Source organism: Phasianus colchicus, chromosome 15 (genome assembly GCF_987193195.1).
Source record: "Phasianus colchicus chromosome 15, bPhaCol1.hap1.1, whole genome shotgun sequence".
Classification (NCBI taxonomy): domain Eukaryota; kingdom Metazoa; phylum Chordata; class Aves; order Galliformes; family Phasianidae; genus Phasianus; species Phasianus colchicus.
Genome location: NC_143450.1, coordinates 11,157,005 through 11,181,714, shown reverse-complemented (window position 1 = coordinate 11,181,714; position 24,710 = coordinate 11,157,005). Strand labels below are relative to the sequence as shown.

The following is a 24,710-nucleotide window of genomic DNA, read 5'->3' as shown; positions in this document are numbered from 1 at the left end:
TGGGATGTGACCCCCAGATTCCTGCAGCCTCATTCCCAGGGAGAAGTAGGACAGCAGCGCCTGCCCCACAGAGTCAGGTCAACTGGGCATGGAAAGCTGCTGCACAACACGCTGACCACCACACATCCTCTCAACAAATGTCTTTGTGTGGAGGATGCAGTCAGGGAAATGCAGCCCAGTGTGTCACTTTTCCTCTCGCCTCCTGTTTAGGATGAAAAGATGATCAGGCCTGTAAAATGCGATCCACTGCATGACGACTTGTAAAGCGGTAAAATGCAGACACTGAAAGTCATTCGCGCCTCTTTTCATGCCGTTGCACAGTAAAATCCTGCCCACAAACATAAAATGTTTCAGGTTGGGATCTGAAAGATCTCAAAACCATCTGCAGGAAAGCTGGCTCCCTCAGCAGCCACAGCACATGGAAGTGCTGGGGAGTGCAGGCAGCGCAGCTGAGCATCCTTATGGCAGGTGTTGAATTGCACAGGTCTTTCAAATGCATGCAGCAAGCCATGCATTAAAACGCACCTGATAAACTTCCAAAAGCATCACAGCCTCCAGCCCAGAAGTTCCCACTGTGCTTCACTGACAAGAGTTCTGATAGCGCTGCAAATGCATCAGCCGCTCCTCTGAAGTCAGAGGGAGACTTGTCCCTCAGAAACAGCACCCAGACTGTCACACAAAGAGCACCAGTGCTTTACTCAAGCAGGGCCAGTGCCCCTTACCATGCCACTGTGGGGCACACAGCCCCCCGGGAAGCACAAAGCTGTGTGGAGGCTCGTGGCACCCCACAGCTCATGGCACCCTACAGCTCATGGCACCCTACAGCTCCAAACGTGGAGCGGAGGGCAGCGCTGAGCTCTGCTCTCTGTGGCAGCCCAACAGGGCTGGAGAGAACAGCAAGGAGCTGTGTCATTGGAGGGCAGGTGGGAATAAGGGAAAGGCTCTGCACCAGAGGGCAGTGGGCATGGAACGGGCTGCACAGGGCAGCAGGCACAGCTCTGAGCTGCTGGAGATGAATGAGCATTTAGGTAATGCTCTCAGATGCAGATTTTGGGTTTGGGGAGGTTCTGTGTGGAGCTGAGTCTTTTGGGTCCCTTCCAACTCAGGATATGCTGTGATCCCACATGCTGACATGAGGGCATCTGTCCAAGGGAAAGACAGTTGTGAGGTTCCTGAAGTAGGTCTCATCCATACCAACAAATATCAGCAAAGCTCATTTCAGGTCACCAGCTAAAGTCTATTCACGTACACTAGGAAAAAGCAGAATGTGGGATGAGCAGCAATTGCCACATGGGCAGTTTGCAGCACCTTGTCCATGCATCCCCTTGTCCCTACACAGGGTACAGACTTTAGGACTGTGGGCAGAGCATGATCCTCAATGCTGAGACTTTTCTGCCTCTATATTTGGGGTTGCAGTGCTTATTTCTATTTTATCAGTCAATAGGACTCCTGTCTACTGGATCCAGCCATAAAAGGTAAGGAATCCCCCACAGGCACGGGTAGCACCACTAAATACTGGTCCCCATAGTGGTAAATTGGGTTTAAAAGTTCGGAGCAGAACAGAGAGAGAAGAGCCTCTTTCCTGAACCAAGGAAGAATATAAAGCCCCACTTTCTCCCCTATGTGACTTTTGTCATTATCATCTTTTCTGATTCTTACAAAGCAAACCTAATTAGGAAGCTCTCTCATTAGTCTTCCAGAAAAATTAGCACAGCTTATGCTAATTACTTCTGTAAAATTTAATAAACTCGTTGAAATGGGAATAGTCTAATGAGGTTTTATTTATTGAACTAAGATAACTGTAAGGAAAAAGGTTAGGACACTGGGATATCCGGAGTGGTAATAAAACTACAATTTATTCAATTTCTTCACAGAAATTTTATTGCAAACCTTTTAAATTCAAATACAAGTTACTATTTGAATGCTAAATCAATCTAGAATTTAATTTAATAACAGGAAGTGCTCTGTGTTTTCTTTAAGTATGATTACAATACAGCCCTGCTACTGTACTTGTAGAAGGAATTGTGCATTTGTACTGTGACAATAATATCCCTTTTAAAATGAGTTCCTGTTCATCAGAGCTTCATCTGAACACATGTAACCGGATTAGTGATAAAATATACAGGCTATGCTAAGATGATTCAGAAACACACAGGTTTCCAAGAAACTTCCTTGAAATGACTGCTCTACAAGCAGAAGAGATTTTGTTCTCCAGAGAAAACTGAGATCCCTCTACAAGTATGAATTTCTTTAGGTCCCTTTCACTGCTATATCCGCTGATACTATAATAGGGCAAACTATAAAGCAGTTTTACAAAGGATAAAGTCATATCCTGTTTCAAATGCAACAACGGATTATTATTTTTTAAATCCTGCATTTTGATCAAATAAAAATGTGTGATTTACTTTTCATATACAACTAGGATTTGAAAAAGAACACAACACATGTAACTTTGAAGTTGACAAAGAGCCTCTTTGCCAAGTTAGCTAAACCACCACAAAGACTGAGCCCTCTCTATCCCAAGTTTCTCCAGCCTCATCAAAGAGAATTAATCAATCCGAAACAGTATTCCAGCATGGAAGAAGAGGATAGCATTTCCATTTAAGTACATATGTCAAAAATCCCATAGATGGATTCTACGTTAAATTCTATGTTAGGTCAGAGTCTGTGGATTGGTAGGATTTGATGCGAGAGTTAGATTAAATCCATAGGCAAGGCTTTATCAGACTGTAAGGCATGTGGGAGTGCTTTAGCCCAAATGGCAAATGAGTTCTGTAAGCTCACAGGCAAATAAAAATAGCTAAATATGGCTTAGCGTATCAATTGACATAATAGTTTAAAATTGTGTGCATGCAGAAGTGACAATGGAGTACAACTAAACACATGTGCTGATTCGTGCAGGCGCTTCAGCGCTTAACGGGCTCGTTCTAAGGTAAAAAGGCCCCACATTGCTCGTTTCATCCTTTCCAAACCAAAAGGGGGAAAAAATGAATAGGATAAATGTCACAAGAAGCATCGCTAAAGCCACTAACTGTATAAAGCACGTACTTATTTGGCCTAAATTGTTTGAACTAGCCCCGGCCAAGAAAAGGTTTTAAGTACCCTACTGGGACAGATGCAAAGCGGCGACAATAGAAGCCACACTAATGCAATCCAGGTAACACAATCCTGTTTCAAAAACACAGGGAGGGCTAATTACAGTACTGCTGAGTCAAATTTCTTATACCATTGCAACCCACAGGAACAGGTCAAAATCAAATGTTATTCAAACCACAGTCATATCAACCTTCTGTATCAAAGTCACAATTTAAAACCAAGTGAAGAACTTAAAAGCTTAACCCATTCACCAGCCAAATGTGTTGTAGTACGGGGGGGGGAGGAAGGCAAGGTTTGGATGATGAGCTTTGAATTGTATTCAACTTGTGTTTTAAATATAGTCTTCAGAATTGGTATCTTTTGCATAAATGTATGTAAATAGTGATAAATTGATCACCGTTACAAAGTTAAATCTGTGTTTTCATGTAACAGTTTCCCTCATTTTCTAAGAAGCACGTAGCAGACAGCATCTCTGGCTTTCATAATTTAAAGTGATTTGCAACTAGCAGTTTTGCATACTAGATAGTTAAACAAAATATTTCCGTAAACCTGCCATTAGCATCTTAACATCTCACTTTCCAGTACAATGAAAAATTCATGTGAATTTTGTAGCTTTCATGTCACTCGAAATGCCGCCCTAACACCATGTTTATAGTGTTCAACTCAGCAGCATGCTTATAAAAAACATCTCTATACAGATTTCACTGGTTTTTTTTCCCCCCTTTCCCAGTCCTACTTAATGCTCACAGAAGATGGAAATACGCCTAGTTAAAATAGGTAGATATATCTTCTGAGGCTTAAACATTCTCAGGATTACTGATTACAGCTAATCAAAACACCCGCCATAAGCTTCCAATATATGCACTTTCTTAACAAATTCAAGCAAGAACTATAAATCTGACAGCCTGCAGAAGCACAGTGCCTGGCCAGGCTCTGCTATCCCCATCCCTCCCGCATGGCGCTCCGCACACAAAACGCCTTCACCTTTTCTTTTATAACAAACACCCAGACTGGCACAGAAGGTACTTTGAAGCTAATACAGCAAACATGAGCTCAGACAATAATGCTAGGAGAAGCACACCGCTCTACACTCGCTCCCATATGCACAGGCAGCTTCCCTTCAGGGTCCCTGCACGCACAGATTAGTGCAGTGGTATTGCTTTCCCCAGCTGATGACAGACAGATTCAGTACTTCATGGCCATTTAACTCTCATAGAGTAATGCTGCATAATAACCTGGCTATTACACGTGGCTTTGTACAATGAATTTGGACGATTAAAATGTAAAAATGACTATTTGGTACCATTTTGCCTAATTTGCAAGCACAGAAACTATCCATGGCTCAGAGCAACTAAAATAGATGCATTGTACAACAGTGATTTAGTTGGTGATGTCAGATTAGCAATATGGATCTGTTTAAAAGCACAATAATTAAGACAGGCAAAAATGAATTAATCAACTGACAATACAGTCAAAATAGTATTCCAACCAAAGAAAATAACAGGGGAAAAAACCCTTAGTTTGCAGATCTATTTTTTTTAACTGTTTTTATGCATAAATAAAAACCTTAAAATGTAGATGGATTGCATCCAACAGAACTACTGTAGCTAAAAGTGATAATGATTCAAACATTTTTCAAATAAAAGTTAAATATTTATAAGCACCCAACCACATTTCATAAATCACAAACTATTATTATTTTATTCCTGAAGCTTCCCTGGCACAGCATGTGAATTGAGCCACAGAAAGTCAGAAAGAAAAATCTCCTCTTTATGCACATGAATCAGTCTGCAAGCACGGGAGCCCTGCAACGAGCAGGTCGCTCCGTTAGCCTCCATATGGCCCTGCCACGGCGATCGCAGTTGCAAAGCACAACTAATTTGGTATCAAAAACAAAATTTCATCCGCATCTACTCCTAATTCTTCCCCATTAGCAAGACAGGGCAGGTGTTTCATTATAATGAGGAGGGGGAAAAAAAAAAAAAAAAAAGAAAAAAAAAAAAGAAAGAAAATCGAAGGAAACAATAGCAGTCCTTACCTGTCAATTATCACTGGATCTGATGGAGTCTCATTTCTGTTGCCACAGCTTTTCTTGTCACAACAGCGGCTGCAGAGCAAAAGTGAAAGGATTTAGTGCGACCATTACACTGTAAAATCATCATTACGAACACGGCGGGTTCAAATTGCCGGCTAGAGTTACCGCGCCGTCCCTGCCTGCAAATCAGTCAAATACAGTGGGTCACATATGGGTTAATTACTATGTTTAACTTCTTGCACAGCTGGTTAGCAATGGAAAATATAAAAAGAGAAGGGTTTTGCCCCCTTCGCAAATAATAATTCAAAGATCATCCGAAACAGAGAGACCTGCCTATTTCTGGTCTCTTTTCCAAAGGATTTAGTAGTTGTCCCATTTATGTGTGCACACAGAACAAGGCAGTTTTTTCTTCCCTGAACACAGCTTTTAACGTTTGCTTGGTGCTTCCATTACATGGCCACACAGTACTCCTGCTTTTACAGAGCTGAAGCCTCCCCCCAACATCCAGAAGTACAATGATTCTCCTTCTAAGAAATATAATTGTTAAGAGTGGAGCTAAAATGCAAACACCATTGGCTTTTTATAGGGGAGCATGCCTGTTTCCCATTTTTCTGAGCACACTGATGACTGCTTGGAGCACCATAGGTCAGGTACAAAGCTGGAGCATGTAGCAGCAGCTCCATCTGCCAAAGCCCTGCTCCATCACTGGCAGCAGGCTCGGGTTTTAAGCTAAGGGAGCTTGTTGTTTGCACTGAGATGTTGAGTTGTTTTTTGGGATGAGCCCTTGTCAGAAAGGGGTATGACAATTGGAGCTTGGTTCATGCAGGAACCCACTGGGTGAAGCCCAGGAAACTCCCACGGGGCCGCAGAGAGCAGCGACCCACAGCATGGGGACCCCCATGGGGATGGCACCAATTAACAGGGCATGGGGCCACTCCCCTGGCTCTCCCTGGCCAGATCCAGGCACACCTTGCTGTTACCAAACTTCTTGGTGAACCTCAGCCACTGCTTTGCAGAGCACACCGTGCTCACTCCAAGCAGTATCCAGGGAGCTGACTGCTCACCCTCCCGTGCCAATGGACTATTTTCCTTTCCCTGGAAGGTGGAAGAACATGGGAGCAGTAAGAAGCCCTCAGAAGTGCCATGCTATATAAATAGCCCTGTTGGGAGCATGACAAAGGTTCTCTTGTGCTGCTGAACAATAGAGTGAATAATATACAGTTACCCACCAAGATTAGCAATAAAGCAACTAACCACACTAAAGATAACAAAAAAAAAAAAAAGGGGGGGGGGGGGGGCCTTTTACAAAAACAGCCTGTTTAAACATGGTCTTAAAAAAAAATAATAAATTTTTGTTTTCAAAGAGAGGAAAATACATAATTCTTTTCACCGCAGAAAGCTTCAAGGCAACTATTCAGGACCAAAACTTCTCTCAGTTAACACATGTGCGGTATCTTCATTTCGGTGGAAGTTACATTGTTTAGGACTGCCAAAAAAAACTGCTTAATTTTACAGCACAATACCACAATTGATCCACGAAAATAAATGCAAGAGCCTTGGCACCCAGAAAGCATTAAAATTTAGGAAGGAATAAAATATGCTGTAGGTAAATAGTCATGTGGACGTTCAGGGGGCTTTTTTGCCTATAAAAGGACTTGTCATTGGAGTGCAGCGAGAATGTGTGGGGTGAGAAAATTTACCCACAAACAAGGCAATAAAAACTGCTAATCATTTTTAAATGATTAAAATGTAATTAGAAACAGAGTTGGCACAAGTTAAGACAATACAGTTCTTGTGACTGAAGTGAATCAGGGCTAGTCCTGACATTCTCCCAGCAGACTGCAGGGACAGAAATTGCCACACTCACTCAGGCAAGCAAAGGTTCCCAGGCTCCCCGTTGCACTGGGCGGCCCCCAGCATCCCCAGCACCTTCCTGCTTCAGGAATACTCCAGCCCCAAGCAGGAGAGGTGCATGCCAGCTGCCAGGGATGGTCCAGTATGGATAGCATGGCCATGGGGCTGCGCATGGGGTGGCCCTCTTGCATGGCTCAGGTGTCCCGAGATGATGCCCCCATAGACCTGAGCCATAGCAAGAAATCAAACTTTCGTTTGCCTTTTTCTTTGTATTTTTTTTTATTCTTCATTTTTTTTCTCCCTCACAAGCAGAATTTGAGGCCTCATCCACTCTCATTTTTCTGTGCAAACAATCATGGCATCATACCAACCCTGAGTTTTAGATCGCTCCTCATGGTAAAAGAAGCATTCAACTTGCTTCGAAAGCTTTGACTTTTAGCATCTACTGAACACATGGAAAAAAAAAAAAAAAAAAAAAAAGAAAAAAAAAGTGCCTAAACATTCAGCGCCTTTCCCTGAAGGAATTCAAGAAGTCCCAGGAGTTTCTCTGAGTCACTGAGAAGCCCTCAGCTCCCTGCGTGCTTGGGAGGTGCAGGGATTGATGCCAAGTGCCAGCTCCTGGCTGGCCTTGTGGGGTGTCCCCCCCAGGCAGGACAGGGAGCCAGAGCTCAGGCACAGTGTCTTTAGGGATCAGATTCTGTCTGATCGAAAGCAGTTTGAGAGAGGGAAAAATAAAAAGAAGGGGAAAAAAATCTGCAAAAAATGATTTGGCTCGGGGATCGCTTGGTTTGTTTTTAAAGCAAATAGCCCTCAATAGCAACGCAGGCCCTTGCCATGCTGCACCATCATGGCTTTTCCCCATTCCTGCCTCCACCTTCCTCACACCATCCCCACTGTGCCTCTCTGCAGACCTCCATCCCCTGGCCACCACTGCTCCCTGCTTTTGTCACTGCCTTTGTCTTCACCCTTCTCCCCACTGGAGCATCTCTGTCCCCACCATGGGCACATCCATGGCCTCACCCCTCCTTCTGCACCCCAAAAACCCTCCCTCTCCCTAACCCAGCGCAGCAGCCAGGAGCATCACAGGCCAGAGGAGCCCTGCTTTGTGTATCCACGCACTCAGGCTTTCTGCAGGGACAATGAACAATGAGAAATTACGGGGTGATGGCACCAGGCCAGCACAAACTCGACTTTCTGATCACTTACTGCCAGGCTCTAACAAGTCGTTAGTGAGCCCGCATGGGACAGACTGCAGCAGCTCCTGGTGAGGTGGGCTGCAGCTCCCACACCAGCCAGGCATAAAGGTGCGAGGGCTCCTCGACAAAACAGCTGTAAGACTTTATGTCGCAAAGACAAAAACCATATTTTACTCCAACCTCATTCTCAGAAATCGCTGAACCATTTGAGCTGAAACTTTCCAAAGAAAGTCAGCCTCGGGCTGACACCCTGCAAAGGACATTTCAGCCAGAACAGTTTAAGTCTGGCAAAGCTGTAAGCCACTGAAGGTTTCATAATGGAAATTGTTGAGGCAATATTAACTATAGATGTCCCTCCCCACGCTGCCTACAATGCCAATAAATTCCACCGAGGCTGTGAATTCTCCCCAGCTATTAACATTTTCGCCAACAGCATGGATTTTATATTTGACAAAACACAATGAACCTCTTCGAAATAAACAAACAGCCACCTGAAGCCAACCTCAGAGCTGCATCCCTACCACAGCCAGGACTCTCCCGTACATTTGAATTCTTTGTCTTCTCCTCGCTGTAGTTGGAGCATCCTATAAATACCCAGCTTTGTCACATAAATGCAAAGTTTTATTGTGCAGTTAGCCTTGATAGAAAGCACTGCTGAAAGTTGTTTAGAAATTAAACATCTAAAACAAGCTATTTTAAAATACAGAGCCCTCACTATTTCATGTCTGAAATGAAGAAATTTCATCTTAGGGAGAGCAAGCTGTCTTTCACACCATATGGCTAATGGTAGTGCATAGCAATTAGCTGGACTGATTAATGGGGAACAGACTCTAATTTTATGCTTATAATTGAGGCTGCATTTGCACCCCTGGTGCAAATTCAGCACATCCCAACTTCCACTTACAACAGGCAAGAAATCAAGAGAAACAAAATGGTGTGGAGAGAGATTTTTTTCCCCCCTTTCTAGACCCCTAAAGAGCATCAGATTTGCAATTTAAAAGAGTGTTAGCAGCACAATAGATGACAGATTTGTGCAATAGGGTCAAGCGGCCTGGTAAACAAACAGCACCCTCTTACAAACCTATAGGCAGAAGAGGAAGTGGGAAATATCTAATATGAGCTGTAAGATATTTGAATGCATCTCCCCCACCCCAGCAGTTACACCATGCCTACACCACAGTCAGAATTTTTTGTTGCCCCTACACCTTATGTTTAGGAACACAAAGCCAGGGCTGGTAGCAGACAAATCTGAGATGAACAGAGCTCCTGATCGAGCAAATTTTAAGAACAAAAAAAAACAAAGTGCTTCAATAAATGGAAAAGCTGCTTCAAATGACATAGCACAGCTTTACACATCCCCAGAACGGGAATAATTTTACCTCAGTTAAACAATATTGACAAAGCTGTACATCTTTAACACAGATCTGGTTAAAACTCAGCCCTCTATCTGAAGTTTTCAATGTACTTATTAATCTTCACGTTTCTAAAGTATTTATAAGAAAATTAATGGATTAGAGAGGGAATTTTTAGGGTTGCACAAGGGCTCTGTGAATGTCCCAGAGCTGGCTGAGGACATTGCATGGCATGGGTCTGGAACAAAGGCTGGCTGCAGAGAGTGATGCTTCAGGCTGAGAGCGTATGCTCAGCCCCTTGTGAGGTCTGGATGCTCACCTAGATACCCAGATTATTTTCACCTCCAAACCTTGCAGCCTAGGAACCAACAGGGCACACTACGTGAGGCTACCAGCACATTTAGGCTCCGACACTGCCAGCACTTCAGCATGTGCTTAATTTTACTCTCTGTTCCACTGGGCTGCTTCCACAAGAAAAGCAAAGCATGCACTTCAGTCTTATCGGGTCAGGGGCCTCCTTTAATATTTCCACGAATTGTTCCTAGCTAGGTATCTAGTGCAAAAGTGGTGCTAATTGGGCCAATGAGTTTTAGTGCAATTACAGGTTGCCAGTGTGGCTGGGCTTCCACTGAGAAAGGTAGGACTGGTCAGGAGTCCTCAGCAAAGCCATGCCACAGCTCCCAGCAAGCAGCAGCTTGGGACCTCTCAAAAAGCTGAGGCTGGAATGGGTTATCTCTGGTTTCCCAAAGCAAAACCTGCTGAACAAGGTAGCCTTGAAAAATAGGATATGGCAACTAAAGTCCCCCAAATCCTGCAGGTTGTGTGGGGTTCCACCCCACGAGCAATGCAAGGAGAGTGGCATCGCTCAAGCTGGGTTTTATCAGACAGAAGCTGTTAGGAAGCACAAAACACACAGATTCCAAAGAATAAAGGGAAAAAACATCAACCAGCAGAGAAGTTTCCATCTGAATACTTTGTCTAAGACTCTCCCCCACCAGGAAACCCTCATCCAAGTTTATTCTCTTAGAAGTGGGTACCAGCTTTTCCCCTCAAGTTACTCCTTTTTAGTAAATGTGTTTTGTAAAAGTTACAATGCATGCAATGGCATTTTTACAGTCTTAAAACAACTGATTGTAACAATGAGCTTATGCAAGAATGCCTCGTCTTCCACCAGGGAATTATTTTCTGCCATCGAATAACATGTAACAAATGAGTTTTTCAGACATGCAAAAACACCCACTAACTTTAATGAGACTGCAAGGTCAAGCTCTCCTGGGTGCCTGAGGGCTATGGGAGAAGATGCTGTGAGGGAGCAGAGCAGACTTCACCTAACGCTGCCAGCAGAAGGGGGAAGGAAGTAACTGAAGAAGAATTCATCTCTCTGTCCCAGATTTAAGTGCCAGCCCCAGGCAGGCACCTCTGGGGGAGCAGAGCATGGGGAGGGCCAGATCTGTGTGGTTGGAGAACACCAACAAACAGCAGCCAGTGGGGCGGCGAAGCATGACCTGCTAGGCCCAGCAGGCGGGAGAAGACCTGGCCGCCTGTTAGGCCAGAAACTAACACCAGAACAACCGTTTTGTCATGCTGCTGGGAGAGCAACCTTCGTCATTTGCTTGGGAATTGGGGGCAGAGAAAACTACAATTCTATAATTAACTATTAATTTTGGTGAGCCCACTTTTGTAGGCTACGGGGTCTAAATGCAACCCAGTAGCGCAGTTAAGGAAAATTCTTTATCAATTGAAAACTGCTGCGGCGACAGAGACCTTGCTGCTAATTACACACACCAGACTGTGTTATTTTGGGATTGTTTAATGCAAGAAAGATAAATTTAAGTCCTAAAATAGCCACAGGTTCAACCTAGATTTTGAGAGACAGATTCATCTTCTCATCACTAATTAGGGGGAAGCAGGGTATCTCTTACCTGCACATTATTTCATGCGTGAGCAGAACTCGGCACATTTCGGGGTTCTTGTCTTGGCCTTCATATACTATCGCCTAGAAAGAAAACACATTTTTAGCCATGCGTCACGTTGAATTGGGAGAAAAGAAAAAACAGCATTGTGGCCGCTGAGTGCACAGGGCCAACAGTGGCCGAACCTGCCTGAGGTCTGTGTTTGGGAACAACTGAGCTGGGAACTGCTAAATTCCCTCCTCTCTGCTGCACATCCCTCAAGCTGTGTGTAGGATGGGTTTTTTTAGTAGTCAAGACAACCACAATTTTCTTTTCAATTCAGAATAAAATATAAACCTAATAGCATTAAAAGAAAGGAAGGGAAAAAAAAAAAAAAAAAGAAACAACAGCAAGGCTTGGCATACTTTGGGCTCTATTCATTAAAAAAAAAAAAAAGAAAGAAAGAAAGAAAGAAAGAAAGAGAGAGAGAAAGAGAGACAGAGCAAGAGCTCATGCATTTTTAATTCCGAAAGCTGCACACTGCGCAACCCGGGCATTTTGCTGGTAGCTCCTGGAAGCACTCGGGCCTGATCCTGTGCCTTGCGATGCCGAGCAGCTCCAGAGTTACAAGGATATAAATAAGCGAGAGGCAGGCCCTGTGAGAGGGCACCAAAACAAATAGGGATGGATAACCAGCCTGAGAAACTGACTCTGAAACAGCACGGGGAGAATCCTTCAAGTTAATGCTGTGGAAGGACAGCGTATGCACCCAGCAAGAAGGGTTGATTTCTGCAGCCCTCCCAGCAGCAGGACACGGAGCAACGGTGAGGGATCAGCCTTACACACATCCCGGGTTACTGCTCACACCAGAGAGCTCCCATCAGATCGGGACAGAGTTTTTGCTTTCTGCCCACCCACACAGCCCTGGTTTCTCTCTGCTGGCTCACCCCAGAAAACGCGGACAGCTGGGCACCTACCCTGGGCTGTCCCCGGCAGCAAAAACAAGACAGAAAAGAAACTGTCTTTACAACGGCAAATTTTGAGAGCATAGAGGTTCCTAACTCTTTCCGGCTGCCAGCCTAGAGCTGGGATCTGTGGCAGAGCCTGGGGGGGGACGAGGCTGCGAGCAGCAGCAGCTCTGCCCCGCACTGCAGTGGGACCCCAACAGCCTCCCAGATACAGATGCAGGAGGAGGAAACTGGAAACAAACCCTGCAGATAAAATTACATCTGATATGGGTGTCTATAAAGCTAGCAGTAAATTAGTAACTAAAAAGATATTTTTCTAATTGTATTATGCGGAGGAAATACATTTTACAGAGTGGGACGATATTAACATGGAAGCGTGGAAAATACTAATGAGAAAAAATAAAGTATCTTGATATATGATGTAGTGGGACTGTGTGCTGCTTCTGCAGTCCTTGCAAATATAATCTGCTAAAGGTAAGAGGTGCTGCACCTACAGCGGAGGCATGGCTCTTGGGACATGCAAATCTGCAGCAGCATGAGCTGATTTTTAACATCGTTTTAATAGTAAGACACAATATGAATTTCATACATTATAAAATTATTTAGTAATTCCACAAATAACATCAGCAACATCCATGTTATATTCGCTAGTTATAACTGTTTCACTTCAGTTTAACTACAAATATTCCCCAAAACCGAGAGCTTCGCTGCCCCGTGTCCCAGCAGAAAGAGACACGCTGTGAACCCAGCGCTCCCACACGAAGGGGACACAGCAGTGGGTGTCGGGGACACGCCGAACCCTCGCAGCACCGCCACCAGTAAGAGCCAGGCTGGGTCACATCGGGAGCTGCTCTCCCATCCATACCCGAGAGCTACTGCTGGGATCTGCACCAACAGACGTCAGGATGTGCGACTATTTCAGAAATTCCTCATTTCTGTGCATTAAGTTGTAAGATGGGATGAAGCTTCTAGCCCAAACTGGGGAACCAAAGGACCACAGCTGATGGGGTCACAGCAGGGACATCAGAAAGACTCCAGAAAACCCTGCATCCAAATCCACTCAACCAAGACAGGGGAAGCTCAGCACCTTTGTTGGACCTAATCAACAAATAATCAAAGAATAATCTGCTCTGGATTCCCATTCACCGTGGCACAGCACAACATGGCGTCTAAGAGAGGGCTGCAGAATTTGACTCATGTTTCGTAGGCTTTCAAACCTTAAAACAAAATTACCCAGTCTATGTTGCCACTGAAGTGGAGGGAGCATTAGGAATGACCGAGCAGAACACAAATCCTACTTTCTTTTTCCCCCTCCTCTCTCCTTTCCTCTTCTCTTCCTGCTGCTATGCTTACTTAACCTCCAGGTACCCGCTTAAATAACTCAACTAAATAGCAATAATGAACGGGCAGAGTCAACACTGTGGTACATAATCACCTTGTCTGTTGTGTTTAACATCAGTGATCCCTTCTTTGCGTGCATGACATTCTTCTGCCTTCGTCTGCGTTAAGGATTTGCTTTTCACTTTGTTTGCATTTGACTACTAATATTGCACCCATGCACACTGTGGTTTCTCACCGTTAAGTGCGGGTCCTTCTGCATATTCTATTCCTCCAGGAATTTCTAGGAAATTTGAGGAAGCAAAAGGAACAGCCAAGCTCATTTCTCACCGCCAACTCCTATTCCTGTTTCCCAATTTATTTGCAAACGAGTGTGCAAAGCACCGACTGTCCACCTCCACGAACAGCCGCCTGTGAGCATTATAGATCCTCTACCATCTTTCAGACAGCACTGATCTAAAACACCAATTTTACAATTAGTTGCAAAAAGGAAACAGGAACTGCTAAAGTTTCACATCTTTAGAGCGACCAGAAGTATATTTACAGGAAGGGTCTGCAATGTTACTGTTGTGAAAATATTTAAGATTGGAAAAGATACTCTTTTCACAAAACTATCCGAACGTTTCTAGTAATTAAAGTTGGGGCTTTGGCACACAGCGACAGCGTTAGGAGCCCACATCACCCAAACACCGCCACAACTTCGTCAAATAGGGATCACATTAATGAGAGATAAAGTGAAAGTTACAGCGGATAAACTTAGACCACAGCAGGGCTAAAAATAAGCCTGCAAATACACATCGGAGTTGCACAACAAAACATTAGCAAAGGAAATGAAAATTATAGACGTTGTTTTTCTTTTTTATTTACTCCTGTAGCTTTGACTTCAGTGCATCTCATCTTTCAAAACAGGTCTTCTCCCCCCGGAGATCTTAAATATTTCCCCACAAAACTCAGCTTACGTTTGTAAACCGTTTCTCAATGAAGTGCCCTTTCTGTCAGAAGTCCCAATGAGTAACGACTGCCCGTGTATAAACTCATCTCAAAATCAGGCCCTGAAAAACTGATGTCAAATTACAAAGCTCCCTTTCTTCTATGTACATAACGCCGCGTAAAAAGTTAAATCAAACACAATTCACCACTTGCCAGCACATACAAATGAGTGCGCTGAGCACATCCCGTTCATTCCTAGCCTACAAGTGCATCCAGCAATTCGGAAAACTTTTCAGTGAGAGTTCATTAAAAAAAAAAAAAGAAAAGATAGAGCAAAAGGGAGGGGAACAATATAAAACCAAGGCTACCGTTCTGATTTAGGTCGCTTTTTCATGAGTAAAAGATGGCAGAATAAAGCAGTAAAAGAGTTGATGAAGAAGGTGGGAAAAGATCCACGCAGATTTTGTCCTCAGCTCTTCCTGACTAAATCCAGACTGACGCTGGTACAGCTGAGGGCTGAACAGCCGCGCAGCGCCAGGCAGGCAGTGGTGCTCTGAGCGGGGTGAGAAAGTCCTGAAGGACTGAGATCATGGCCATGAAACTCCTCGGTGGTGCCACAGCCCTGATTTTTAAAAACCAGAGAATGAGAGAAATCAGCAGCGTGTGCTGAAGCCACTCGCTTTCAAATCCCTCCTCTGTTTCTCAATGCAAACTCTATCTTTTATTGAAATAAAGGAGAAAGCTCATTAGAATGAGGCTCTTTTCAAAAAAAACAGAACCCAAACGATCCGCAGTGACGTATGCATACATACACACACAGAGAAAATAAAATCCTGGCCCCACCGAATTCAATAGGAGTTCTGCAATTGACTTCAGATGGGGCAGCGCAGATTAGCTCCTATCCGCTATATGGCCACGCGGAAAGCGCTGTGAATTCAGCGCATTACATCTATTTGGCTCCCAGTGCTTAACCCCTAATTACCCGAGTGCTCCCTGCTCACCCAGGCAGGATTTCTGCTCACCCGCCACAGACAGCAGCGCAGCGCTGGGTCCCCAGGAGAGGACATTCAGCTCTCGCTGTGTCTCAGAGCACAATTCAGTGGCATCTCATTATTTTATCCCCCCGCCTTTGATACGCAGCCCGCTTATTGACGTATTCGCACAAATTAAATAAATTTATCTCTCCTAATATGTTCATTTTTAATGGTTTTCAAACATTCACATGGAAACAGCTCTAGCGTAAATATCCCAGAACAAATGGCTGTATATTGTACAGGAGGGAGCAGTTGGGCTGCCAGACTGGGAATGCACCAGGCCATCTGGCTCAGGCAGTCTCTCCAAAATCCTCAGCTTTGTTTTCACCCTCAGACTCCAAACAACACATTTTCCACTGTGATGAGTTTACATTTTCCCAAACACAGGTCCTGATCATGCATGCAAATTCCAAACTTCTCCTCTCCTCGTCGTACAAGAAAATTAAAATCACCTGCACTTCTGACATCTCACCAAAGGAACAAGAAAGCTGCTAAAATCTGGCGCAGTGTAAACTTTCCCCATCACAGGGGTTAGGTTTTGTTTTATGTTTGTGTGAAATTTCTCCGAGTCTGCGGAGGCTCCTCCGAACTTATTGATAACATTTTTTTTCCCATGCACATCGCTGCCAGCAAAGGGCTGTGCCGTGTGCTGTGTGCAGAGCACAGCTCCTCAACCCCCTGCACACAGCAGAGAGCATCACAGGCATCAACACAGAACCCGCTCGCATCCAGAGTTACCGCCCTGAGAAAAGGCGAAGCGCAACCAGAGCTCAAGTCAGAATGGTTTTCCACCCAAAAACAGACAGCAGCTATCTTGCAAAACTTATGCTTTCTGAGATGCCTGAGCTGTAGTACCCTCCAATATATCTTATGAATGAGAACGGCTGAAGGAAAAATGCTTGGGTAAGAAGTATTCCAGATTTATTTCCTCCATCCTTCCTCATCGTGAAATATCTCAACTTTATGAAAACGCGCCTGACAAAGCCTCTCCTCTCTAAATACATTAAAATCCCCAGACTTGCCTAAAAACTCCAGCTTTATTTCAGCAGACATATTTCACATTTTGCAGGCAATTTCAGAACACAGCATCGTAGTGCCAGACCGACTGCACCGGGAGCCGCTGCCCTACGCAAAGCGACAGCTATAAAGTTTGGGATCTTACGGGGTTTTGAGCGCATTAGGAATGTGATCCTGACATAAAATGAGATGCCAAGATAACATGAAAGAAAATGTAATTAAGACAGCATTGACACTGAAAAGAACTTCCCCTCAACGTTAACGATTTGTGCGCAGCGTTTACAATTTTAACATGACGGGGATGCAGCGAGACCCCTCACCATCCCACTCTGCGCTCCTCCATGGCCACCACCAAAGGCCATTTACAGCACAGTGTTCAGCACGTTCTCAGCCCAGCCCGGCCTGAGCTTCCCGTTCCCAAGTCCCCCAAGGACCACCACAAGAGCTCGTGCTTGGAGGGAGCGCACAGCTGAGATCTGCACCCTGTGTGTGCGCTGGGATGGAGTCGGTGACATACGTGCTTCCTTTGGCCGCAGCACCAGCACCCAGCACTGCTCCCACAGCCCATCGCCGCCCACAGACACTGAACATAGAACACACAGACAGCCACTGTCAGCCCACAGCACAGCTCCTGGGCTGGGCCTTCAGCTGACCGTACAAACAGCAACAAAGCCTTACTAGTCCTGATCAAGAACTCTGTGGAAGCAGGAATACCTACAATTACAGCAAGCAGTGCAGTCCTGCCTGGCTTTGTGGTGTATGCTGCTAATGGGATATTTAGGTTAAATCTAGGAGTAGCGACCCGATGTAGAGAAATCAAGGTCTGATTTGCAAAACAGATTTTATTTTATCTTACTTAATAACCCACAGCTGCGTAAAACCTCACAATTCATAATCATGAGACAAAGGGAACAGATTTAAATCTGCTTTGGCCATATCTTAAAATATATATCTATTTAATATAAAGATCCATCCCCATACGACCTGGGGAACTGAACTCATTCAAGCTTTGCTTCTGTGGGATTTTTAATTTGCCACCAGAAACCTCAGAGTCGCTGCAATTTCGGTCTGGGAATTCACAATTATTGAGTGTGTGAATGTGTGCGTGTGAGCAGGGGAAGCTCCGTGCCAGCGGAAACATGAATGCTCCTGCAACAGTTTCATTTAAAAGTAATCATTTCATTATCCAATTTGTTCTGAGCGTCACGCATTAAAATACTACACCTTCAAGTAGGCTGACAATATATATTTAACTTTCATTAAAAATTAAAGAATTTTCAGACAGTCTTTGCAATATTTAATTACAGTTTGATGATTTGAAAGTTACTTGAGAATGTTCTATATAATTCACTGTCGTAAAATATAAATGATACATTCAACATTTGGGTGAGCTCTGTCATGTGTTGTACTTCAATGCCTAATAAGCATTCAGCAACTGAAGCAATCACAACTCTGACATGATTTCACTTAGGAAGGAAGGAAAGAGAAAGAAAGAGAGAAAGAAAGAGAGAAAGAAAGAGAGAAAGAAAGAGAGAAAGAAAGAGAGAAAGAAAGAGAGAAAGAAAGAGAGAAAGAAAGAGAGAAAGAAAGAGAGAAAGAAAGAGAGAAAGAAAGAGAGAAAGAAAGAGAGAAAGAAAGAGAGAAAGAAAGAGAGAAAGAAAGAGAGAAAGAAAGAGAGAAAGAAAGAGAGAAAGAAAAAAAGAAAAGAAAAAAAGAAAAGAAAAAAAGAAATGGGGGGGATTTCAGACCCTGGCCCCTGAAAACATACAGATGAGCACTGCCACAGTTTTGACGTGCCAATGCCTTATTTCTCATAAGCAATTAAAGTCACACCTAGAGAACTTAATGAAACTAATACCCTAATAAGCAAACGTGGCTGTTTAAAACATCCCTTCTCTCTCTGCTTTCTTATCCAAGTTCGGAGCTTTTGTTCTCAAACCTTCACTTCCCAACTCCACTGCATTTTCCCCCAAAATCTGCCATTTCTCCTAACTTTGTTTCTGTACGGCTTCCTGAAATCAGAAAGATTTTTTTTTCCCATGTGAACGTGCTTTAAAGCTACATGGTATGTTTTACAAATAAACTGTATCTCAGGGTTTCTTTTCCCCTTTCTTTCCAAGACCCTCTGATGACTCGATAATAATGAGAGACCAAGAGGTCAAACAGCGCCTTAGGATGAACTCTTCATATGCAAGATGCCTTTGTTAAGAAAATTATTTTGAATCCATTGCTCTACATGAGTTCAGGGATCTGTTTTCAACAGGATTATGAACTGAGGCTTTCACATTTCCGTACCGATAGGAAAGCTATTTAAAGATAATATTTATTGATGGGCGCTCTCCTGTGCTCTGCACTGAAACACGAAGTTCTGAAAGGACTAAAAAGAGTTCACCTATCTGAAAGATTTTGTTACTTATGACACAAACCAACCCATTTGTGCCTGAAAATCAAGGAACGGCAGCAAACACTTCCCAAGGTTTGTTATGAATAAGGGTATGTTGCTGTTGTTTTAATTCCTACAGGGCTCTGTTTGGAAGCGTATGGTTTAACAGAGTTCAGATGCACAGGGGATTGTCGAGTAGAATTCTTCTAAGTTCTCTTTTTTTTTTTTTTTTTTTTCCTCTCTCTATTGAAAGGCAGTCTTCAATAGCAGGAAAAGATGTTTTGGGACCATCAAAGAGAGTTTTCTAAAACAAACTCAGCCCTTGGAGCTTTATGTTTTGCTGTAGAAAAAGAAACCCAGGCAGAAGCCAAGAGTTTTTTTTTTTTTTTTCCCTAAAGACAACTGGGTTTGAGCATACAGGGACTGACTTTTCCTATCAGTGCAGGGGAATAAAAAAAAAAAAAGAAAGAAAAAAAAAATCAACAAGAACCAGAATGGTTTTCTTAAATGAAATAAAATTTAAGAAATATTTTTTCAAGTAAAACAGATTTGGGGGAAAAAAGACATCTAAAGGAAAAAAAAAAAAAAGGTTTAAAAACGTGCCCACTATTTAGAAGAAATGTTTTACAAGAGCAAAAGCTTCTGACAGGAGCAGAAGAGAAACTGGAGGAACAATTTCTAAAACAGAGAATCGATTTGTTCAGAGGATCCCTTCGCACAAACCCACTTTGCACCCAGAGAAATATTTTTTGCAGGTACACACGCACGTTTCTGCTCTGTTTGGAAAGCTAAAGAGCAAGCCCACAATTAGGGTTAATCCATTTACAAGCTCTGCTGCCCTACAGCCCTCCCCGGAGCCGAGCACGGCTCTCGCCGCTCCCCGCGCAGCATTTCGGGGGGCTTTTCCCATCCGCCATGCAAATTCGCCACGATTTACTCTCGCTCCTCCTCGAAACCAACGACCCGGCGGTCGCGCAAATAAAGAAAGGACAAATAGAAGCCTCAGCGCCTGCCCGGCGGCTGCGCTCGCAGCGTTTGGTGGGCTGGAGGGGGGGGGCGGGAGGTTAAATCCTACAATTAAGCGGCTCAATAGCCCCCGGGTCGGGCTGGTTGGAAGTCGCCAAGATTTTTCCGGAGCGCTCCGGGCCGCCTCCCGAGGGCTCCTCGCAGCCCCGACGCCGGGGTCGGACCTCGCAGCGCTGCCCTACGGCTCCCCCGGGTGCGGAGCGGGGAACGCGGTCGTTCCCTTCCCCCAACCCGGCGGAGCCGCTCACGCTGCGAACCAGACCCGGGTTTCGCCCCCCCCGACGGCCGCTTCCCCCACCCCCCCAACACACACACACACACACACACACACACGCTCCCCTTTTCCGCGGCCGCTCCCCGCAGCACCCACCTGCTTGGTCATGGAGTCGATGAGGCGAACGTAGAAGTCCTGTTCCGTCCTGATCCCTGAAAAGAGGCAGAGCAGTGAGGAGCGGCGGGGCCGGCGGCCGAGTAGCGGGGTTCGCCCGAGGGCTCGGACCCGACGGGGCTCTCTCGGCCCGAGCTGCCCGCCCCAGTCGGGCTGTGCCCGGGCACCGAGCGCGGGGATGCGCGGAGCGGAGGGGATGGGAGCAGCGGCTCCTCGGGCCCCGAGGGGGTTTTCCAGCCGAGGAGCGGCCGGAGGGCGGCCGGTGGTGGTGGCGGTGGGGGGCGGTGGGGCTGACACCGGGGGCTCCCAGCCCTTACCATTGCTGTAGAGCAGCTGCAGGCGGTAGTGGATCCCGTTGTTGGTCTTTTCACTGTTAGCTTCCTGAATCCAAAGACGCGAGGAGGAGGGAAGGAAAGACAAAAAAAATACGTGTAAGGTATGAAGCTTCTCCATCACTCGGCCGGACGAGGTGGCTCGCAGCCCCCAGGCAAAGGGGAGAGACCAGAAGGGCCCCCCCATCCCTGGCAAAATGCCCGCAGACGGAGGGGGCTCCCGGGTAGAACCGGTGCCGCGGCTTCGGGGGGAACGGAGCGGGGAGGGCCCCAGAGAGGAGTTCGGGGCACCGCGCTGATACCCACCTTCTCCTTCTCCACGAAGCCCACGAAGGCGGTGCGCTCGATCTCCACGGGCTGCCCCTGCCGGTCATACAGAGCCAGGACGAAGTGGAAAAAGTTGGACTTCCTCAGGTTGGAAGGAGGCTGCTTCTCGAAGTGAGCCCGGGCCAGACCCACTCCGCTGGGACCACAAAGACGCGGGTTAGCGACAGCCCGGACGGCGCGGCCTCCCTAGGCTCTGTCCCTGTCCCACACCGGGGCCACACGGGACCCCTTTGGGCTCCCCAGGCATCGAGCATCCTCTCCCCGAACCGCCCCGCGGCTCTTCCTTTTTGGTGGGGGAAAAGGCGCTGCCTCTCCCCGCGGAGAGCCGGGATCCGACCCGACCCCACCGTGCCCCGAAGCACCCCGCAACCCCCCCAGGACCCCGAAGCGGCACCCACCGGCCCTCTCCAAGGGCAGCGCCCTCCCGCAGGCGGCCCTGCATGGCGGGCAGCGCTCAGCCCAGCCGGCGCGCTGCCCCGCGGAGCGCCATGCTCTGCCACTTCTCAAAGTCGGCTCGAAGCTGTCACCGGAGCGCCCCGCGTGCGCCTTATCTTTCAGTTTCAGTCCTGCGAGCCCCTTCCTCCCCTCGGAGGAGCGCCGGGTAAACACCGCGAGGGCAGCCCGGGAGACAACGGGAAATATTTCAGGATTGTCCTTGCAGAACTTTCCCTTCCTTAGAGAGCTCCGAATGGAGGGGGGGGAGGGCCGAGGGGGGATGAGAGGTGCGGGGAGAGGTGGGAGACAGCGGGAGATGTCAACACGGAACTCGTGAGCCGCTGCCGGCTGCAGGGCTCGGGATACGGAGCCGGCAGCTGATTTTTCTTTCCCCGGGGAAGAGGATGGGGAGAAGGAGGAAGGAGAGAGAAAGCGGAGCCGGGTGCAGCCCCATCACCTCCACCTCCCAGGTGCAGGGATTTCTTTTGGGGAAATCTAAGATAAGCGGCAGTGGTTTTACAGGGAGGCTTCGAATTAAATTTCTCCTCCGGAAAGCTCTGCACAGTCCCCGCTTATCGGGGCGGGAGGAGAGGAGCTGCTGATCCTGGCGGGGATAAGGAAGAGAAGTAAAGAAATATATTTTGGAGAATCCGTGCACAACTCGCAGCTTATCGGAGGAGGGAAGCTTCGATGGGAGATCTTAAGGCTAAAGCAGCACCAACATAGTTTTGAAAACTCCTTCCTCCACGCGAACACGAGCCTAAACCCAATCTATTCCCACCTAGCAGAGCTCGCCGCTTCCTTTATTGTTCCTACGATGATTTTTTAATCAAAACTCCTTCCTAAGGGACGAGGGGGGAATCAATATTTAACTGGCGACAGCTACGCGAAACTCACTGCTGGCAGCAGAGCTCCGGGGCGGCTTTGGGGCGGTGCGGAGCTGCCTACCTCTGCGCGGCCGTGCTGGCGTCCAGGACGCCCGCTCCCTGCATCCACGTCCGCACCGCGTTCATCCCCGCGCCGAGGGGCTCCTCCTTCATGCTGCTCCCGCTCCGCTGGATGCTTTCCTGGATCCCAAACATGAATCAGAAACAACAGCGCAAAATCTTCCTTCTTTACACAAAAAAAAAAAAAAAAAAAGAAAAAGAAAGAAAGAAAAAAAGAAAAAGAAAAAAAGAAAAAAAAAGTGATGAAATCGCTGTTAAATGTTCTTTTTTTTTTTGTTTGTGTGTGTTTTCTTTTTTCTCTCTCTCGCTGGAATCAAAGCAAGGCAGAGAAAGCAAACACAGGCACGGACATTAAAAAAACAAAAATAAAATAATAACAATTAAAAAAAAAAAATCCAGAGGCGATCGGAGCGCGGCTGGGCGCTGCGCGTGCAGTTTGTTTGGGTGCGCGGAGGGGCTGCGGGGCGCCGGGGGCTGCCGGCAGCGCTCGCAGAGCCGGAGGAGAACTCGGAGTCCCTTTTGTATGAAGACACCCCTCGGATGGCAGCAGGCAAGAGGAAAAAAAAAAAAAAAAAAAAAATCTCGGATGGCAGTTTAAGAAACAATAGGACGAACGGGAGCTGCGGCGGGCTCCGCTACATCAAGTGTCATTTTCCAGTGACAAGAGAGGCAAGTTTCCCCCCCCTCTCTTTTCCTCTCTCTCTTTTCTTTCTTTTCTCCCTCTTTCTTTTCTTCTCTCCCAGCCGAAGCGCTCTCTCCTCCCTCTTTCAGCCGAGCAGGAAGCGAGTTGCCGGAGCCGGGCGCACGCCGGGAAGGGAGCGGGAAGGACGGACGGACGGACGGACCGAGGGAGACCCCGGGGCTCCCGGTGCCCGCGCCCCCTCCCTCTCCCGCAGCGCCGGGCGGACTCGCCGTCTCTCCCTATGGGAGCCACTTTGACTGTCCCCGCCGCCGAACACGAGCCCCGCAGCCCCGGCGGGCGGGGGGCGGGGCCTCGGAAGCCACGCCCCCCTTCATTTGCATCGCGTCACCTCTTCCTCCTCCCTCCCTCCGCAGCCCCTCCGCCAATAGCGGCCCGTGCGACGCGGCCGCGGGGGCGGAGCCACGCCCCCTCATTAGCATACCCCGCCCAGGAGCTCCGGCCGGCCCGGGGGAAAGTTGCCCCGAGCCCCCCCGGGCTTCATTGATCCCAACGCGATCGCGCCTTTGTTCATCGAGGCGGCGGCCGCCCGCCGGGTCCCGCCGGGATCACCTCGGCCGCCCGTCGAAGGCCCGAAGCGGACAGATCGGCCCGGCGGCCAGCCGTGCCCGCTGCCCCGCAGCCACTTCCCCGCCGGACCCCGGACGGGCGGAGCGGCTCGGCCCGGGGCCGCCGCAAACCCCAAATCTCCACCGCATCTCCCCGCGTTCCGCCCCGTTCCGGACAGCGCTGCGGTGCTGCGCGAGAGAAGCGCGCCGTTTTCGACTAGGACGGGACAGCGGAGAAACTCCGCTGTTGGCTTCAACCCCCCGGGGGAAATATACCAACAGTAATATTCGCAGTCCCTGCCCTCTTTGGGAAAGCGCTGGGGCGAACGCTCCGTGCCCGTCCCGACCTCCCCCCGCAGCCCCTCCGCTGCCGGACCGCGGGCGGGGCCGCCCCCCGGGGGCTGTTACGGCACCGGGCAGAGCCTGCAGGTGATGCCGCCCCAACCGCAGCCCCTGCGGTGTTGGCACGTGGCGTAACCCACACGAGGGGCAGCTCCCCACCTTCTGCAGGGCGATGCCGAACCGGGAGTGGGCCGGGTTGACTCTGAATTAATTGTGGCTTTGCCTGCTGCCCTCGTGCCCTCTCCGAGCCCCTGCTGCTGCTGCCTAGGATCCAGGCTGCACCCACTCCCATCCGGAGCACGATCAAGGGCCTCAGAGTTGACCCAGAGAACAGAGAGTCCAGTTACAAATACCCTTGCACAGCTCCATAAGCATCCCAAGGCATTCTGAGAACTCCATAAGAGCCTCTTCCCACCACCTGTATACATCGCTACATGGGCAATGGCCACTAAACCTCAGTTACAACACCCAGCCCAGCAGCAGGCACACAGCCCCTGCCAGCACACTGCTGGCACCGACAGCCACACCTGAGCCTCTGCTGTAGGGAAGTCCATACATAACTCATCCCCA

The 24,710-nt window shown here is 47.4% G+C and overlaps 1 protein-coding gene across 9 annotated transcripts in view; it reads right to left on the bottom strand.

The window, feature by feature from the left end:
* EBF1 (EBF transcription factor 1) overlaps positions 1-23,530 on the bottom strand; it is a 264,071-nt gene extending 240,541 nt beyond the window's left edge. For 8 of the 9 annotated variants that reach the window (XM_090150701.1, XM_031598195.2, XM_031598196.2 and 5 more), the window contains exons 1-6: positions 22,552-23,530; positions 21,148-21,304; positions 20,827-20,890; positions 20,492-20,547; positions 11,456-11,529; positions 5,135-5,203 (exon numbers count right to left, since the gene is read on the bottom strand). In XM_090150701.1, coding sequence (XP_090006827.1) covers positions 5,135-5,203; positions 11,456-11,529; positions 20,492-20,547; positions 20,827-20,890; positions 21,148-21,304; positions 22,552-22,685 — 554 coding nt within the window. In that variant the 5' untranslated portion in view covers positions 22,686-23,530. Of the gene's footprint in view, positions 1-5,134; positions 5,204-11,455; positions 11,530-20,491; positions 20,548-20,826; positions 20,891-21,147; positions 21,305-21,566; positions 22,017-22,551 lie in introns of those variants that run through there. The other variant, XM_031598198.2, reaches the window with a different exon arrangement.
* Positions 23,531-24,710: the final 1,180 nt, after the last annotated feature.